Below are 16,766 nucleotides of genomic sequence, written 5' to 3' on the forward strand. Positions count from 1 at the left end.
GAGCAGAGAAGAGCAGCAATGGAAGGCTTTTGGTTGTCCCTGGGACACGACACTTGTGCCGTGGAAGCGTTCCAACCCCCACGGGGAGACCGCCACGTACTTCTCCTCCGCCTCTCTACAATCTCTCTCTCTCACTCGCACACAACACCATTAAGCACCTCGTCTCCCAAATCCACCCATAATCCTTGCTACACAAGTGATCGATCGCCTTTTCCGCGCAATTCCCCCCCAAATCAATCCCACGCCGATCCATCAGCACTCGGGCCACCCGGCTGGGGTTCTCTTCTCGCTGTTCTTCATTGTTGGGAGTGCAGGGATCGATCGGGCGGCGGGCTGAGATCAGATGGGAGGCGGTCGGAGGTTTTCGCCGCCGCCGCCGGCGGTGGGATGGCGGCAGCGGAACAGGGCGCCAGCGGTGGTTCTGATCGTGGCGTTGGTGATGATGGCGGAGTCGGCGGCGGCGAGGTTCGTGGTGGAGAAGAACAGCCTGCGGGTGACCTCGCCCGCGGCGCTGCGGGGCGTGTACGAGTGCGCCATCGGCAACTTCGGGATGCCGCAGTACGGGGGCACCATGCACGGGGTGGTCGTCTACCCAAAGGCCAACGCCAAGGCCTGCGCCGACTTCCGCGACTCCGCCGGCCTCAACTTCAGCCCCAAGCCCGGCGGCCTCCCCGTCTTCCTCCTCGTCGATCGCGGAGGTACACTACACACCTCGTAACCCCCTGCATTCCGCTCCGTTCCATATCTCCATCCCGTCCCGTTCCTGCCCCCACATGCGCTCTCATTTGTCTGTCAGATCGAGGGGGTTTGATTTGATTTTAATCTAACGATCAGCACACGTGCGGTCTCATTTCTCACTTGATAGTAGTACATGAGGATCCACTTCTAATTTAAATGCACACGTTTTAAATTTGTGATCCAACTGTAGGATTTGGATTGGAACTCTAATTTTTTTTTTGTTAAACGGGTTCAGTCTTTCTCATGTCCTTGAATATACTTCTGTCAGAGAGAGATTAGAAGCTAGCTATGGCATGTTAATGTGTTTACTTTTTGGGTTCATGTTTGGATCTTTCATCACCATTGGATATTTTAGTATTTTACTATGTTATGATCTCTGCTGTCTATTATGCAATGTGGTCGTAACTCCTAATTATTAAGTAACACCTGGTTGCCCCTGTTCTTTGAATGAAAAGGATTCTGTCACTGTCAGTCATACTTGTTGTACCTGCATTCAGTTTGGTAATCTCACTGCGGTGTATTTTCAAGCATTACCAAAAATGGCACGGCGCTTTAATTATTATTCGTAATTTGCAGAGTGCTACTTCACAACTAAAGGATGGAACGCGCAAACTGCTGGAGCTGCTGCGGTTCTTGTAGCCGATGACAGAGTGGAACCCTTGATCACAATGGACACTCCAGAGTCTAGTGGCAAAGAGCACCTAGAGAACATCAGTGTCCCTTCAGCACTAGTATCCAAGAGACTAGGGGACGATCTTAAGAACGCACTGCAAAACGGGGATATGGTAAATGTGCTTCTGGACTGGAGGGAGTCTCTCCCGCACCCGGACGAGCGTGTCGAGTACGAATTCTGGACGAACAGCAATGACGAATGTGGTGCCAAATGTGACATGCAGATGAATTTCGTAAGGAGTTTCAGAGGGATAGCGCAGGTTCTTGAGCAAAGGGGTTACACCCAGTTTGCACCTCATTATATTACGTGGTACTGTCCGGAAGCTTTCATCCTCAGCAAGCAGTGCAGGTCGCAGTGCATAAATCATGGGAGGTACTGCGCCCCAGATCCAGAGCAGGACTTCAGCATTGGATATGATGGAAGAGATGTGGTGGTTCAGAACCTGATTCAGATTTGCTTGTTCAAGGTCGCTAACGAAACCCGCAAACCGTGGTTGTGGTGGGATTATGTGCATGACTTTGCGATCAGGTGCCCGATGAAGGATAAGAAATACACGCGTGATTGCGCTAATGGTGTTATTAAGTCACTTGGTGGGTCCAGTTAACTGTATTCATCACAATTACTCAGCTATTTGCACTATAGTTGCTTAATAACAACCGAAATGAATAGAAACAAAATATCTTCGTCATTCATTATCTGTCTTGTTTACAGGATTAGACATTGACAAGATTAATAAATGTGTGGGAAACCCTGAAGCCGATGAAGAGAATCCAGTGCTCAAAGCAGAACAAGATGCTCAAGTAAGTGTGTTGATGAACTCATAAACCATAATATTTACATTCATCAAGTTTATGAGAGCAGACTGATCTATGTTCCTTTTATCTTTCAGATTGGTCATGGTTCTCGAGGGGATGTTACTATACTACCGACTTTTGTCGTCAATAACAGACAATATAGAGGTACGTTCATTGTCCGTCTACATTTTTTTTCTAGCTCAATACTGCTTGTATTTATTTTGTTTTTCCTGTTTAGGAAAGCTGGATAAAAGAGCCGTGCTAAGAGCAATATGCTCGGGATTTGAGGAGACAACCGAACCTGATATTTGTTTGGCTCAAGGTTTGTGGATTTATCCTTTTTGTGAACTAAATGTACCTGGAATTTGTCTGTATGACTTATACTAATTCTTTGAGCTTCATATCTTGTGTATAGATATACAAACAAATCAATGTTTGGAACACAACGGAGGTTGCTGGCTGGATAGTTCCAATAATTTTACTGCATGCAAGGTACAGCTTCATTGTTTGTTTAATTATCCCATTTTTATTCTGTACGGGTTACACATTTGTAATTTCATGGGTCAAATTATTCTAGGATACCTTCCGTGGGAGAGTTTGTGAATGCCCTGTTGTCAATGGTGTAAAGTTTGTTGGTGACGGGTACACCCACTGTGAAGGTATACCTTTACAATTCAATTATTGAGTTGTGTTGGCAAAAACTATTTCCGTAAGGCCTGATTATTGTATCGCTGAAGTAAAATGATTCTCATAGGGCACTTGTTATACATTCATGCTTATGCCTAAGATGCTTGGATTTGGCAGCTTCTGGTGTTGGCAGATGCCAAATCAACAACGGAGGCTGCTGGAAGGAAACCAGGAACGGGAAGTCTGTCTCTGCCTGCTCAGTAAGATCATTTGTTGTAGATGTCTTCTTGCTTGCAGTTTTCTTGTGGTTGCTATGTTGCGGTAAAAAAATTTATTCTGGAAATCTGCAGAATGAAGAGACTAAAGGTTGCAAATGCCCACCGGGTTTCAAGGGTGATGGAATACACAGTTGTGAAGGTATCACATCACTATTAGGAATATTGTTGTGCAACCTGAATTATTTGAGCTTCTCGAGTAATTTCTTATACGCTTGCAGATGTTGATGAATGCAAAGAGAAACTTTTCTGCCAGTGCAAGGGCTGCAACTGTGAGAACACATGGGGAAGCTACGAGTGTGGCTGTGGTGGTAACAATATGTTATACATGAGAGAGCATGACACCTGTATCAGTGAGTCCCCTAACCTGAATTATCTTTTGGAGCCTTACCATATATGGTTCAGCATTCACCATATATTGAGTTTTCCATTCCAAGGTGTTAATGTGTTATCTCAAGTTGCAGATGCTGTGATTTTAAACATAGGTTTGCTGGACAGTATTAGCCTCAAAAGTGTGTTCTCTTTAATCTTTCGTGTTAGTTTGTCTATTGGCGGCTCGAAAAATATCATCGCTATAATACCATGATGGGCCACAACTTTGTTCCTTTGTCCTGTTAGATTACAAAACTACATTAATGCAAGCCTAGATACAGGTAGCTTTATGCCTCTTCTGCTGAAACAATGTAAAGCAGAAGAAAGTTTTCACTTCAAACTGTACTTCCTTTGTCTGTAATGTGGTAATGTGACACCTTTTTCCGAACGCTGTGCAGGCAAAGTTGCCAGTTCGTCGGTGGGCCAGGGCTTCCTCTGGGTTATCTTCTTCGGCCTCGCTTTCGCAGGAGTTGGCGCATATGCTGTTTACAAGTATCGGCTACGGGTAAACAACTCTTCATCCAAGCAACGATCGAATTTTTTTGGGGTTGCTAGTTCGTCGTACCTCTGCACATTTTGCACTGATTCTCTTAGGCAACTCATATAAGATACTTTGTGCTATTGACAATGCCATGGCAGAGTTACATGGATTCAGAGATCCGTGCCATCATGGCCCAGTACATGCCACTGGAGAACCACGAGATGTCGTCGATTCCGCAACGGCCCGTGGAGCACGCCGATATCTGAAACATCAAGGGTTTATCCAGATCAAGATTCAAGCAAAGAACTTCACTAGCCCTTCGTGAGCAGAAGGAGATGGATTGATTCCCCATTTAGCTTAGTATGATTCTGAAAGATAAAATAGCTGCACACCCTCTCTTTTTTCTCTTCTCTTCTGAAACTTGCAGAAGAACAGGTTAGGATCTCACCGAAGTTATAACTAGCCCTCCTCCTTGGCCCTTAGAGTAGTAGTCATAAATTTTGAGCTCGTGGTCTCCGTTCAGTATCCTATAACCCGCCATGTGTTAGTAACAATTTGTAAATACCGTTGTTGTTTCAGACTGAACCATGTTTACTGTCGTTGATAGCAATAAAAGAGAGACCAGAAGAGCGTTTTTAGCCTGCACACTGTTCCATCCAGAGGGCGCCATAGTAGTGAGGCCTGTACCATTCTCAGGAGTCAGAATGCAGAATTTATTCTCTTTCAGCTGTTCCAGTATTCTCAGGAGTAGTACAGTGGAATGCAATTCTCCAGGATAAATGAGCTCCGAGCTTCTCTCTGTGGCATCTTGTTGCCCGGTGCAATACTCGAGCCGGCGAGCTGCGGCTCTGACAGGCTGCACAGCCTTACAGGCTGGCCATTGGCCAATGGAACATGCAATGCAGCAGGGGACAGGAGGCAATCATGATGCGTCATGTGTGTATGGTATAACATGGGCAGAATAATTAGGCTAGAATTAGTATAGACCCATAACAGCAGTAGTGCTCCTCCGGTGGTGGACCTGACGGAGGAGGATGAGATCCATAAATCCATAATCATGTTGATTAATAGTAATACTAACTGCAGAACATCAGGCTTGGCTTACCTGGACCCGGCAAAACGCACCCAAGGACATTCCCATCAACATTCCATCCGATTATCCAGTAGCGCGTGCTGTGCGGACGCCACTCGTTGTACTACGCGAGATCGTGAGCACCTCTTCGTCTTATGCACTGCCGCTGAGCTCTCCTTCTCCTCCGACGACTCCCCACGACCCACGGCTCACCGCCGAGCTAGCAACGTGCCACCCTTGGTGATCTTTTGACAAAATCGACCCTTGGGACACTGTTATTACAACGGGTGGCCCGTGGCACGAATTTTGTTTTTGACGCTTGTCTGCTTTTTTTCTTCCTCTCACGGTTTACTTTCGCCCGCCCGCCTGCCTGCCTCTTGTTGTCGTTGCCGTCTCCGTCTGTCACGATCCCACGCACGAACGAAGAGAAGCTGGGTTCTCTCCAAATCCTTCACCGGTTCAGTGGCCGCATTCCTCGTCTCCAAATCCCGATGTGGATTTCGCAACCACCGTGACTCCGTGAGCTTACAGTTGGTTTGGTTTGGAGCCACGAAGAGTACTGTACGTGGAAGCATAACACACGAAGGTTACTTGTAAGCCGGCTATCGTAGCCAACTTGTTTCATTATTTGCAGTTTCATGCTAACCTAACAGTAAAGTTAATCCTCCAGACGTTGCTAAATGAGCTAGCCGTGACACGATTTATAAAACAACGTCATAAAAAGCCGTCCGTGATCGATTAAGAAATCGCTTGCGCGCCCGCCCGTTCTATTATTTTCTTCTTCTTCTACCCATTTCAATAAAAATAAGAATTGTTATTCTAGCAAAGACCCCACATGCACGTACCATGCGACACGAGCCGATCGAATCCATTCATGCATTCTTATCCGCCCGATTTCCTTTGAAATTTCTACGCATGCGTGCGTGGGCGGGTTTTATTATTTCCCGGCCGTCTCCGTCGAAGGACGTTTGTTTATTACTCGCAAAGAAAAAAAAAACCAAAGGACGTTTGTTTAACCGTCGCTTTCGCTTTGCGTCGATCCATAGACGACGACGTATCGGCGGTGGTGGAGATTCTGAGACGACAGCGACGTGGTACGTACGAACGCTATTATACTATTTAAAGATGACATGTCAAAATTTACAGCAGCAGGTTATAGCTATTAATTTTGCTCTTATTTTCTCATCGTACTGTGCATTTAGTAGTGTGGATGATCGATCGACTCCACGTACGGGGGAAATTGAGGCCACTAAGTTGCACACGAGCACATGGGCAAGGCTATATGGATTAGTACGTGATATTATTTTTGACAGTACGAACTGAAAGTCACTTCTTTTCTATAAGTGTGGCTGATTGAGTATAACTTTTTTTTTCGCGCTTCAACCTGCTTCCACCACTCGTGGCCCTGTCATACGTGCGTGCGTATATAGCCCAGGGCGATGTACACGTCGCGTACGTATATGCGTAGAGTAGTAGCGCTGTAGCGGTACGTATTTCCCTAGCCGCACGTACGTCCCATATAATCCGAGCTCACCCGTCGCTGTCGCTGATGCGTGCCCTGTCGGGTGGGTGCACGTAACCGTCTTCGCGTAGCCAACTACTGTAGTCGCCACGGAACGAAAACGCCAGTAGAAGTAGTGCTACTAGTCTACGTACTGTAGCAGGCTGCGCTCCTCCACGTACCACGTCCACGTCCACGTCTGCCGGTGCACTTCACCGATACCCGCGACGTCGACGCGTGCGGGCCCCCTGACAACGGCAGCCACGCGAGAGTGAGACACCGAGATCCATCGGGGCCCAGATGTCAGCGGGGGCGAACAGATCGCGCGCGTGCGTGCACACATGCGTGCCTGTCACGTACGTTGAGGACAACGAGAAGCCTCTCTCCGTGCAATGCAAACCGCACGCAGGCACGACGTAAGCAAGAGCGTCTCAGAACCGGCCGGGTCGGGACAGACCGCCAGCGAGCACCTGAGCTGCTGACGAACGCGCGCCCTGAACCTGACGCCTTCAATTTCTCGTGCCGCATTACTACTTTTCTTTTCTTTTCGCTACGTTCTCTGGCTCTCTGCCCTGTTTCGTTCGTGCCGAGGCAAGCCTACCTTCCGCCGGTGACCGTATGGGCAGGGCACCCACGGACGGACCCACCGTGTCAGGTGAAGGCTGAACCGCTGAAGGCGACGTGACACGCGAGATCAGGCCGGCCGGCCGCCGCGCCGGAGCCGGAGAAGGCATTGATGAAGGATGGCGGAATGGCTCGCTGGCATTCTACTAATTCCAGGCCCTCTGAGGCTCTGTTCGGACTGTTCACAGAGGTCGGGCACGGACATGCATGCATTGCATCGTTTACCTTTTGTTTTCTTTCTGGAGTAGTGCACAGGGAACCACAAGTTGTAGCGGTGATTACTAGTTCGTAGACTGTGAAACGCGCCCCAAAAGTCTTCCCCGACCTTTATTGTCCCGGCAACGACGGCAGCATGGAGGGAGGAAGCCAAGGAGCTCTCGCCGGCTGGAGTACTCTTGATAATTGATCGGGCACTTTCGCTCGTCACCATGGCATTCACATTTCACAGGGACGCATCCGACCACCATGGCTGATGACGCACGCGGGCACGTACATGCCGCCGCGGCACAGCGAGAGACACACCTGCACCTGCAGGAGTCATCAGGAAGAGCAAGCAGCAACGTCGTGCAGGGGAGCAACGGCCGGCCAAGCCAGCCAACGAGGCAGAGGATAGTATATACAGAATAAAAAAAAGTGAAGATGAGCAGAGCATGCCTTGTTTTTCCCTTTTCTTTTCAGAACAAACAGCAAATAAAAAAAGAACGGAAACAAGAAAGCAGAGCATGTCGTGCATGCACGCACGCACACGCGCAGCTGCACAGGAACAAAAAGCGAAGCACGACGCGCATCGGGCCATGCACTTCGCCATTCCCAAGTCCCCAACTCCTATCATTCCCATCAATAATTATTAGCCCACAAAATAATGAGTAAACAGAAGGGAATTTTTTTTAATCTAAAACCCGTTCCTAGTGTATCATCCTTTGGCTCCTTTTGCTGCCGCTGGGCGTTGTAACTGCTGCGGGCATCTCGCTAGCTTCCCTTCCCCGCATCCGATCCGCTCCGCGCCGCACGCACCGCTCTCGGCTTCGATCCATCCTTTGTGCGCGCGTCGGTTGCTCTCTCCACATCCATCTCCACCGGAAAACTACGCCTCCCCCACCCTTCCTCTCCCCTTCTCCCTTCTCGCTCTCGCTCTAGCTGCGGGGTTGTGTGATGTGAGACGAAGGTGAGGGAACTTTTTGGTGGTGGGGGAGCTTTGATCGGATGGCGATGGCGGCGGTGCCGGCCAAGAGGTGCATGAACACGGCGTGCGGCGCGGCGGCGCCAGGGGTTGGTGGGGCGGCGGGGGAGTGGAGGAAGGGCTGGCCGCTGCGATCCGGCGGCTTCGCCGTGCTCTGCGACAAGTGCGGGTAAAGCCTCCCTGCCCCCTCCTGCTTCTGCTGCTGCTACTAGCTTAGCTTCTCCTCCGCCAAGCTTTGCTGTGCTGTGCGCGTGCCGGTGTGCGTGGGATTCCGTGTGTTCCCAATGGAGTAGAATGGGCTGTCTGGCTGGCTGATTCGATTTGTTCCCATGTTTCGCCCCTCGTCTCTTTCCTCTCTGAAAGCAGAAGGGGAGGTTCTGTTTCTCCCTACGCTGGCCATTGTGCGGATTTTGTTTTGTTTTGTTTCGTTTCCCCCCTTATGTGTTTCTAGTGGCTTGATGTTCGAAATCAAGTAATCTCTGAATTTCCCTAAAGAAAAGTAGTCTCTGAATTTATGCGCAAAGCTGTTCCCCAGGTGGAAGTAATCGCTCTGCGTATGTTGTACTACCAGCAGTTTTCAGAAAAAAGTAGAGTTGACTCCATGGCTCCACTGCTGATGCTTGCGTGCGGAGGTCGAGCAAAAATAGGCTGCTCCACTTGGTTGCGTTGCGTTGAACTCATGCTGAATTCTCAGATTTACTGGACGTTCCGCTACCTAGAGCCGACATGGAGTTGCTGTTGAAATTGGCCCTGCCTGTTCTGAACCGGATTGGTGTCCTTCGATGAACACTGCGTGCTGCTCGGTAAAAAGTTCGTTTGCCAAATTGACCTGTGTGTCTAGTGGATGACTCACGAATTGCCGTTTGACAAAAACTCCCATGTTTAATCGAGTCATTTAAGAGGGTTTTTCCTGCCAAAGGACTTTACTGTTACCCCCGTTACAGTTTTGCAGTTCAACTTCCTCGGTTCGTTGATTTTCATTATATAATTTCTCTGTGTACTTAGGTTGGCATACGAGCAGCTTGTCTTCTGTGATATATTTCACCCACAGGAATCTGGCTGGAGGGATTGCTCATTTTGTGGGAAGGTGAGATATATTTCATACATGTACTGAGTTATATGCCGACCCAAATTGTTCCGCAACAATAGTTCTAAGGACCTCTGCTATTTCAGCGTCTCCATTGCGGATGTGCTGCTTCGAAGATTTTTTATGGTCTACTTGACAGTGGAGGAGTCCAGTGCATGAATTGCATGCAGAATTCTAGACCTCAACCCGTAAGTTTCTTGTCGCTTGATCTGCATTTCTGTTGTCCAAAGCTGATTGTTCTTTATGCAGGTTTCATGTCAAGTGGCTCCGAAGCTTTTTTTATCTCCAAATAACCAGAGACTCTTTGGTAAAAGCGATGAATTATTGCCTGGTAGACCGCTGGAGTCACCGCCCCTTATGCTGGATTCCAGAAATGATGATATTGCTATTGTTGCTAAGAGCAATCATCCATTCATGGTAAAAAACATAGAACCTGGGCAAAGCAGTAACATTTTTAGGCAAAAAGAAATAGAAAATGGCGCGAGGCAGATTAAATGGGAACAGCCAACCCTTAGTATTGGGGACATGGGAAGGATGCCTTTCTTAATTAAGGCTCAAAGTACATTAGAGTCTCCCCAATCCCAATGTACTCCAAGAGATGATATTAGAGATCCAACAGCAGATAGCACAACAAGTGAATCACTATCCGAGGCATGTCTCAGCATGAGCTTGGCCATTACTAATAACGGAAACAAGACGGAGGCTACTTCAACAATGGAAAGACCTTCACTATCACCAACGACTCTGTTTTCTGATGGAAGAGAACTTGCAACTTCATTATCTCCATTTCAGCATGCACAAAGGGCTCGACATTATCTGACCAGACCACCAAGAGTTGCTGAAGGTGCTGCTTTTGATCCAATGAAAGATGGTTTTCCACATCTTCGCGTTGCGAGACCACCTGCTGAGGGAAGGGGCCGCAACCAATTACTTCCTCGGTATTGGCCAAGAATAACAGACCAAGAGCTGCAGCAAATTTCTGGAGAGTATCCTTAATAATATTTTCTTTAACATCTGGGCGATATTGATATATCGTCTACTTGCAAATTACTTGATCACGTAGGACAATGGACATCTTCAATGTGTTGTACCTTCTTTTTGCTGCGCATATTGTGTTGTCTTCCTTGACTGTATTTTGCTTCAAGTTCAAATTCCACCATTGTTCCGCTGTTTGAGAAGGTTCTAAGCGCTAGTGATGCAGGCCGCATAGGACGCCTTGTTCTCCCAAAAGCCTGTGCTGAGGTGATGATTCTTTATCAGGCCTTCTGCTTCCTTTCCATAAATTTTAGTATGCTGTTGCCAGTTGCCACACATTGCTGATTTATGTTTGCTGCATAATACCTTATGAATAAAAACCTTGAGGCAAAAAAGCATCATGAGCTCTACGTTGTTAGGATTTGGGGAATTACAGTTGCCTATGTTCAAGAGATTGATAGGTAATGACATTAAAATATGTGGAAAACCTGTTACAATGTACCACAGACAATCAGTCAATCTAACACCTAGCCCTTAGTCCCTTGCTGTTCTACCTGTATGCATCCCATTAGTGAAACATTACTGTTATTGTGGGAGCATTGCAAGGCTACTTGTATTCTTGGTCTCCTGATGTGTCCATTGATACTCCTGTCTACGTGATAAACTTAAACCCGTTTATGACTATGATATTTTGCTTCGAAAGTGCCATTCACAAAGCTTTGCTATGGTGGGCAGCTGGTTGATACTATAACCATTTTTATGTATATTGTTTTTATTTCCTATCATTCTGAGTTTTTGAGGTACTCTATGTAGGCATATTTTCCACCAATCTCTCAGCCAGAAGGTCGTCCTTTGACAATTCAAGATTCAAAAGGCAAAGAATGGCACTTTCAGTTTAGATTTTGGCCAAATAACAACAGCAGAATGTATGTCTTGGAGGGTGTTACACCATGCATACAGTCCTTGCAACTACAAGCTGGTGATACAGGTGATTTACAACCCATTTCTCGGATATGATAATCAGTACCACCTTTATCGCATCAAGCACATGACTTCTCTTATGGTCTAGGCTTTATTTTACACGAGTGAATCTTACTCTATGAATACCTTTAACAAGCCTAACATCTAAGATTAAAATAACACTTGAATTTACTTTGGTATTTATGCTGAGAAAGCACCCAAAGCAGTAAGTTCTACTTCGATAGGAAAACAAACCATGTATCTCCTTAAACAAACTTTGCCAGTTATTATGAACTTCACAAGTGCAAGTAGATACACGACATATTTCTATGGCGGTTCTCTTGCAGAAATTTTATTTTTGTTATGTCCTGGTCACAATATTTCTGACTGAGACTATGTCCATGGTCTACAGTCATGATTATCTATTTCTTATGTGGTTTCCATGCTACATAGAATTATCAGCTGTATACCATGTTATTTGAATGTGATTTTAATGGGAAGTTTTCACATATACTGGTATTTTTCTTTGTCTGCAGTAACTTTCAGTCGGATAGAGCCTGGAGGGAAACTTGTTATGGGCTTCCGGAAGGCGACAAACACTGTCAGTTTGCCAGTAAGTTAGAATTACAAAGCAATCTTCTGCCAAGCTATTGTTCTGTAAATGTTTGTTTCTGTTTCTCGTTCCCTTATCTCCTCCAGCTTTACTTCAACGTTCTTACATTACAGGACTCACAGATTTCAGCGATTGCAAATGGTTCTCTTCTAGGTGATACATTCTTTTCTAGTCCTAGTGAGAACCTATCAATAGTAAGTGGTTACTCAGGATTTCTTCAGTCAATGAAGGGAGCTACAGATCATCATCCAAGCTCTCTATTTGATCATCATGCGAACTCAGCTGATGGGGACGTTAGTTGGCTTAAGACAGATAGATTTGGTGGTAGGTCAGATGAGGGGTCTTTGCAGTTCTTGCAAAGAAGAAGCCGCAATATTGGTTCAAAAAGCAGGAGGCTTTTAATGGACGCTGAAGATGCTCTAGAACTAAAGCTTTCCTGGGAGGAGGCTCAGGAGTTGTTACGTCCTGCTCCATCTGCAAAACCAACAGTTGTGATGATTGAGGACTATGAATTTGAAGAATATGATGTAAGTTTGCTAGCCATTTTATCTTCATGTTTCAGCACTTCAGGGCACCCTTTATGGGGTGCGCAAAAATGTAGCTATGTTCTCAGCAAAGGACTTGAATAATCGTATATTTATTCTAACTTTACTACATTCATGCAGGAACCTCCTGTCTTTGCAAAGAGATCAATTTTCACCCGGCGTTCTACTGGGTAAGACACTAATTGAACAAAGATCTGATGACACTCTAGTTTACACCATGCCGGGCATCCGTATCTTACTGTCAGCCTACCCATTTTGTGAAATACCTGATTATGTTTATTTAGGGAACAAGATCAATGGATTCAATGTGATGATTGCTCAAAATGGCGAAGGCTGCCTCTTAATGTTATTATTGCCTCTAAGTGGACATGTCCTGACAACACATGGGATCCAAAAAGGTATAGTATTTCACATCTGCGATTAAATATATGTCTCCTCCCCGCAATAAATAAATAAATAAATAAATAAATACATATGCCTCTTCTTATCTGTTAAAAGATTTGAAATTATGATGACCAGTAGGGGAAGTATACCTTTTTCTGCTAATTAAGCAACCGTTTGCTTTATCATCTGACTAACTATTCGGTGAAGATTTTTCAGATTTATCTTTATATCTGAAAAGATGAACCTTTTATTCTTTTTTTTAATGCAATGAACCTTTTATTCTATTGTATAGGATCTTCTGATAAAATCTGTGGAAAAACCTAGTGGCATCATTTACCCGATACTGTTCACTCTCATATGGTACAATTATATGCAGCTGTTCCTGCTCGACACCTCAAGAATTGGCAACCAAGGATTTGCATAGTATTCTCCAGCAGTACGAAGGTATGCTTTACTTAGATTCGCTGACACCGAAAACAGGATAAATTAAGGACATTGGATTACTTGTCCCTTTGAAAAATAAAAGAGGAACTTTTCGCACAAGACATCCGTAGTCACGGTCTCACAAATGAACATAATTCAAAAGTCTGACAATCGCTGCAGATATCAGGAGGCGCAAGAGCAGCTATTTTTTGAAGCAGAACATCCCTGAAATGGATGCATCGAGCTTTGATGCCTTGGCCGCAGCCACAGTCTTTGGTGAGGTCGGGAACCAAGGTGCTTCTTCAGTTGCAACAACTACCAAGCATCCCCGGCACCGCCCCGGTTGCACTTGCATAGTGTGTATTCAGCCACCCAGCGGCAAGGGCCCGAAGCACAACCCGGCATGCACTTGCAATGTCTGCATGACCGTCAGGCGCCGTTTCAAGACACTGATGATGAGGAAGAAGCAGCGGCAATCCGAGCGGGAGGAAGCCGAGGCTAGCAAAAAGATCACTTGGATGAGCAGAGATGAACCTGAGGGAAGCAGCCTGTCACGGTCCCCCCAGACACTGGACCCTGCTCGAGACGGCGATGTGACCATGCTCGACAAGGTCGACATGAACAAGGGCCACATAGACCTCAACTTCCACCCCGCCAGCCGCGACGAGGTGAGCATGGTCGGCCTCCTTGAGGTCGCGAGCCGCCCCCTGGAGAGCTACATGAAGCAGAACGGCCTTGTGAGCCTGGCGGGGGAGCAAGCGAGCTCCAGCACCCAGCCCCCCATGGTCCTGCCTCAAGCTGCTCCGGTGGGGAGTGAGGAGCAAACCCCCGACGAGGCGCGTGTCATGTCAGTGGTGGAGGAGCGGGAGAGAGAACCTACGGACAGCATGGCCATCGACGAGGCAGCCGGCGAGAACTATGGAATTGCTGCCACTGACAATGCTGCGACCGCCTGAACTGAGCTTATTGTATTGGTGTTGTAACTTTTTTTTCCTGTGTGCGTGTGTCTGATCGGCTTTACCAAATTTTTTCACGGAACAGCTGGTAAGTCTTCATGTGAAAAAAAAAACAAAATCAAAATCTATCATAGGGGTTCTCATCGTGTTGATGTACTTGTTCTTTGATTTCCTGCTGTAACATATACGTGTACAGGGCTGTGCAATTCCCGTTAGTTTGTGCTACGTTGTAACCTTTGGTGACTCTTGAAGCATTCTATAAATCACGTACCGCTGTTTCTAATCCATGGGAGTCGACAGCGAACCCAATGTCAGGACAAAAACAAAGGCAGGATAACAATCTTCTAGCCGACACTGGCTTCATCGTCGAGGCTAGATGGCCTAAGTTGATCCGTGGTTCCTAAGTTGATCCGTGGTTCCATCGCAATGCAAGACCAGATGTTCAGGAACGAGTGGAACCACCGGAGATCAAAGTTTTCTCCAAATCGTTAGGTTTGATTTTTCCGTGCTATTTTTGATGGAGCTAATGAACAATAAACTTGGATTATGTCGATTTCTCTGATGAAAGCTCAATTATTTTCGGCTTTCACGAATGTACTCCCGCTGCAAAAACAGACATCTACATTTTACATTTAGAAGCTTAATCAAATTTTGGGAGCGGCTTTTCTAGAAAAGTGAAGAGAAAACAAGCTTCCTGAAAAAGCCTAAAAAAAACTGGGCCATAAACTTGGATTATGTCGATTTCTCTCATGAAAGCTTAGGCCCACGAGTCGCTCTGTTGTGCCTCATCCTTAAGCGGCCCACACTAAGATAAGAGAGGCCAAAGCCCAAGAACCCCAACCGATCTAAATTCCAAAACCACGTTCGAGTCTTTTTTTTTACACACCTGCGCGGCCGCAAAGCAAATGGCGATGCCGCCCAGCCCCGGCGAGGCGAGCCGCCGAAGCCGTCGCCGCCAGGGCGGAACCGCAACAACCTGAAGCGCCACCACCATTACCCCGCGGCGGGGGGTCACCACCACCACCCTCCTCACCACCGCCGCGCCAGATCTGAGGTGGGCAGGTGGCCTTCCGCCAGCATTCCGACGACCTGGCCGAGATTGCCGGCCCCGAGGACGAACTCTTCGTCACCTCCATGGACATGGACCGCCCGGGAACGTCGTCCTCGCCGCCGCGCCCCACCAAACACCGCCGCAGCGCCTCGTTCGACTGGGGCGGCGGCGCTGGGAAGCAGAAGGGGGACGGCGGCTGGGTGTTCTCTTGCATGCTGGAGGCGAAGAAGGCCATGTCCCCCGAGGAGCTTTTCCGAGTTCGCCTCCGTCGACCCCAAGCGTGCCAAAAGGTGACCACCCCCCTTTCTCCGCATCGTGAGGCCACCTTGTATATGAGCTAATGGCTGAGGTTGCTACTCCGTAGCATATATAGACATGGATTACTACAGCGTAGGGTAGCTCTTACTTGTGATCGCAAGTTGACTGAGAGACGGTTAGTCAAGGGCTTGGTAAGAATTGTGTCTCGGTAGGTCGGTAGGTGTAGCTCACTTCGATTATTCTGCAAGCAAAGAATACAGGTCATGGTCTGTCATATGCTAGTCATGGCAGATAGTTGGGGCTAGTGGTCTTGAATCTAGATGGACAGTGAAAGGTATATGGTATCATCGTAGAAATAGGACTGAAGCAAGCTGGAAAACTGAACTAGGTATCCTAGTGTCTCATTTTCGCCTTCCTTGCTTATGTGGGTTTATTTTTGAAATGCAAGCACCAATAGAAGTAGTTGAAATGCTCTTTGTTATTTCTCTAAGTTGCTCTCTTTGTCTGAAAAGCTGCATCATGCCATTTAGTTCTTAAATAAAGCGACTGACGTGGGATGAAAGGGGCAGGAGATTGCAACGAGTTGTGGTATGTTGCTTAGGCAAGCGCCTCCTTATGGTATTTTATTTCTATTGGCTATGACTTTTTCATATCATTTTCCAAGCGTTGAGATAATGTCCAATGAAGGTTGCATGCCATGTTTATGGAATTACAATTCGCCTGTTTCAAAGTCGACCATTTACCTTTTTTATTGGCATTCAGTCGCATACAACATCAGTTAGTTTTCTCTCATTTTTTCCTGCAATCTGTTTATTCAATACCCAATTGCTCATATTTACGCTGTAGGGTTTTACCTGTGGCAGTGGCAATGTTGTTTCCACTTTCACTTATAATATAGTCTAAGAAATACGTTTCTGTAATACAGGGTGATATTTGATGTAACGGTGTGACGTACTTATCCATGCATACAAGTGTTGAGACGCTCATGTGCTTTATTAGGTAAGTTGCTGTCTTGGTCCAAAAAGCTGCTTATTGTCATTTCGTTCTTAAATACTTAACCAAGCAAAGAACGTATGATGGAAGAGGTGGGAAATGACAAGTTTTTGTATTTGCTTAGGCCTGCAATTTTTGTGGTTCGTTCTCGCTCGTTTTCACTACGCCAGAATGGGTTACTGAC

The 16,766-nt window shown here is 46.7% G+C and overlaps 3 protein-coding genes and 1 long non-coding RNA gene across 6 annotated transcripts; 2 read left to right on the forward strand and 2 right to left on the reverse strand.

Moving 5' to 3' along the window:
* On the forward strand, positions 1-4,605 carry LOC100828057 (vacuolar-sorting receptor 1). The gene is made up of 12 exons (XM_010235600.3): positions 1-698; positions 1,315-2,001; positions 2,123-2,211; positions 2,301-2,370; positions 2,444-2,527; positions 2,621-2,697; positions 2,783-2,864; positions 3,010-3,092; positions 3,183-3,249; positions 3,329-3,460; positions 3,878-3,984; positions 4,119-4,605. Exons 1-12 carry the CDS (start codon positions 344-346, stop codon positions 4,224-4,226), a joined length of 1,941 nt encoding a protein of 646 aa, XP_010233902.1. The 5' UTR covers positions 1-343; the 3' UTR covers positions 4,227-4,605.
* LOC106865918 lies at positions 3,674-5,499 on the reverse strand. 3 transcript variants are annotated; one of them, XR_002963585.1, is made up of 3 exons: positions 5,066-5,482; positions 4,045-4,981; positions 3,674-3,961 (listed from the first exon to the last, which is right to left on the reverse strand). It is a non-coding gene; the product is annotated as an uncharacterized LOC106865918 (long non-coding RNA). The 3 variants fall into 3 exon arrangements; XR_002963584.1 differs by having other exon boundaries at positions 3,674-4,222; positions 4,409-4,981; positions 5,066-5,471; XR_002963583.1 differs by having other exon boundaries at positions 3,674-4,981; positions 5,066-5,499.
* Positions 5,500-8,048: 2,549 nt separating this feature from the next.
* Positions 8,049-14,563, forward strand: LOC100828664 (B3 domain-containing protein Os07g0679700). Its single transcript, XM_003562399.4, has 12 exons — positions 8,049-8,506; positions 9,343-9,424; positions 9,511-9,612; positions 9,674-10,410; positions 10,570-10,666; positions 11,213-11,387; positions 11,896-11,972; positions 12,086-12,499; positions 12,638-12,687; positions 12,802-12,915; positions 13,278-13,345; positions 13,505-14,563. Exons 1-12 carry the CDS (start codon positions 8,361-8,363, stop codon positions 14,278-14,280), a joined length of 2,838 nt encoding a protein of 945 aa, XP_003562447.2. The 5' UTR covers positions 8,049-8,360; the 3' UTR covers positions 14,281-14,563.
* On the reverse strand, positions 10,625-15,656 carry LOC106865868. Its single transcript, XM_014897213.2, has 2 exons — positions 15,167-15,656; positions 10,625-10,754 (listed from the first exon to the last, which is right to left on the reverse strand). The coding sequence occupies exons 1-2, from the start codon at positions 15,564-15,566 to the stop codon at positions 10,681-10,683; spliced, it is 474 nt and encodes a 157-aa protein (XP_014752699.1). The 5' UTR covers positions 15,567-15,656; the 3' UTR covers positions 10,625-10,680.
* Between the last annotated feature and the right edge of the window lie 1,110 nt (positions 15,657-16,766).

Source organism: Brachypodium distachyon, chromosome 1 (assembly GCF_000005505.3).
Source record: "Brachypodium distachyon strain Bd21 chromosome 1, Brachypodium_distachyon_v3.0, whole genome shotgun sequence".
Classification (NCBI taxonomy): Eukaryota; Viridiplantae; Streptophyta; class Magnoliopsida; order Poales; family Poaceae; genus Brachypodium; species Brachypodium distachyon.

Coding starts and splice junctions, on each gene's coding strand:
- LOC106865868 (XM_014897213.2), bottom strand. CDS start 15,566: ATGGCCTTCTTCGCCTCCAGCATGCAAGAGAACACCCAGCCGCCGTCC. Junction 10,755..15,166: donor TTTGCTTTGCGGCCGCGCAG/GTGTGTAAAAAA, acceptor GGTATTATGCAG/CAAACATAAATCAGCAATGT.
- LOC100828664 (XM_003562399.4), top strand. CDS start 8,361: ATGGCGATGGCGGCGGTGCCGGCCAAGAGGTGCATGAACACGGCGTGC. Junction 9,425..9,510: donor ATTGCTCATTTTGTGGGAAG/GTGAGATATATT, acceptor CTGCTATTTCAG/CGTCTCCATTGCGGATGTGC. Junction 11,388..11,895: donor ACTACAAGCTGGTGATACAG/GTGATTTACAAC, acceptor CTTTGTCTGCAG/TAACTTTCAGTCGGATAGAG.
- LOC100828057 (XM_010235600.3), top strand. CDS start 344: ATGGGAGGCGGTCGGAGGTTTTCGCCGCCGCCGCCGGCGGTGGGATGG. Junction 2,371..2,443: donor CAATAACAGACAATATAGAG/GTACGTTCATTG, acceptor TTTCCTGTTTAG/GAAAGCTGGATAAAAGAGCC. Junction 3,985..4,118: donor TTTACAAGTATCGGCTACGG/GTAAACAACTCT, acceptor ATGCCATGGCAG/AGTTACATGGATTCAGAGAT.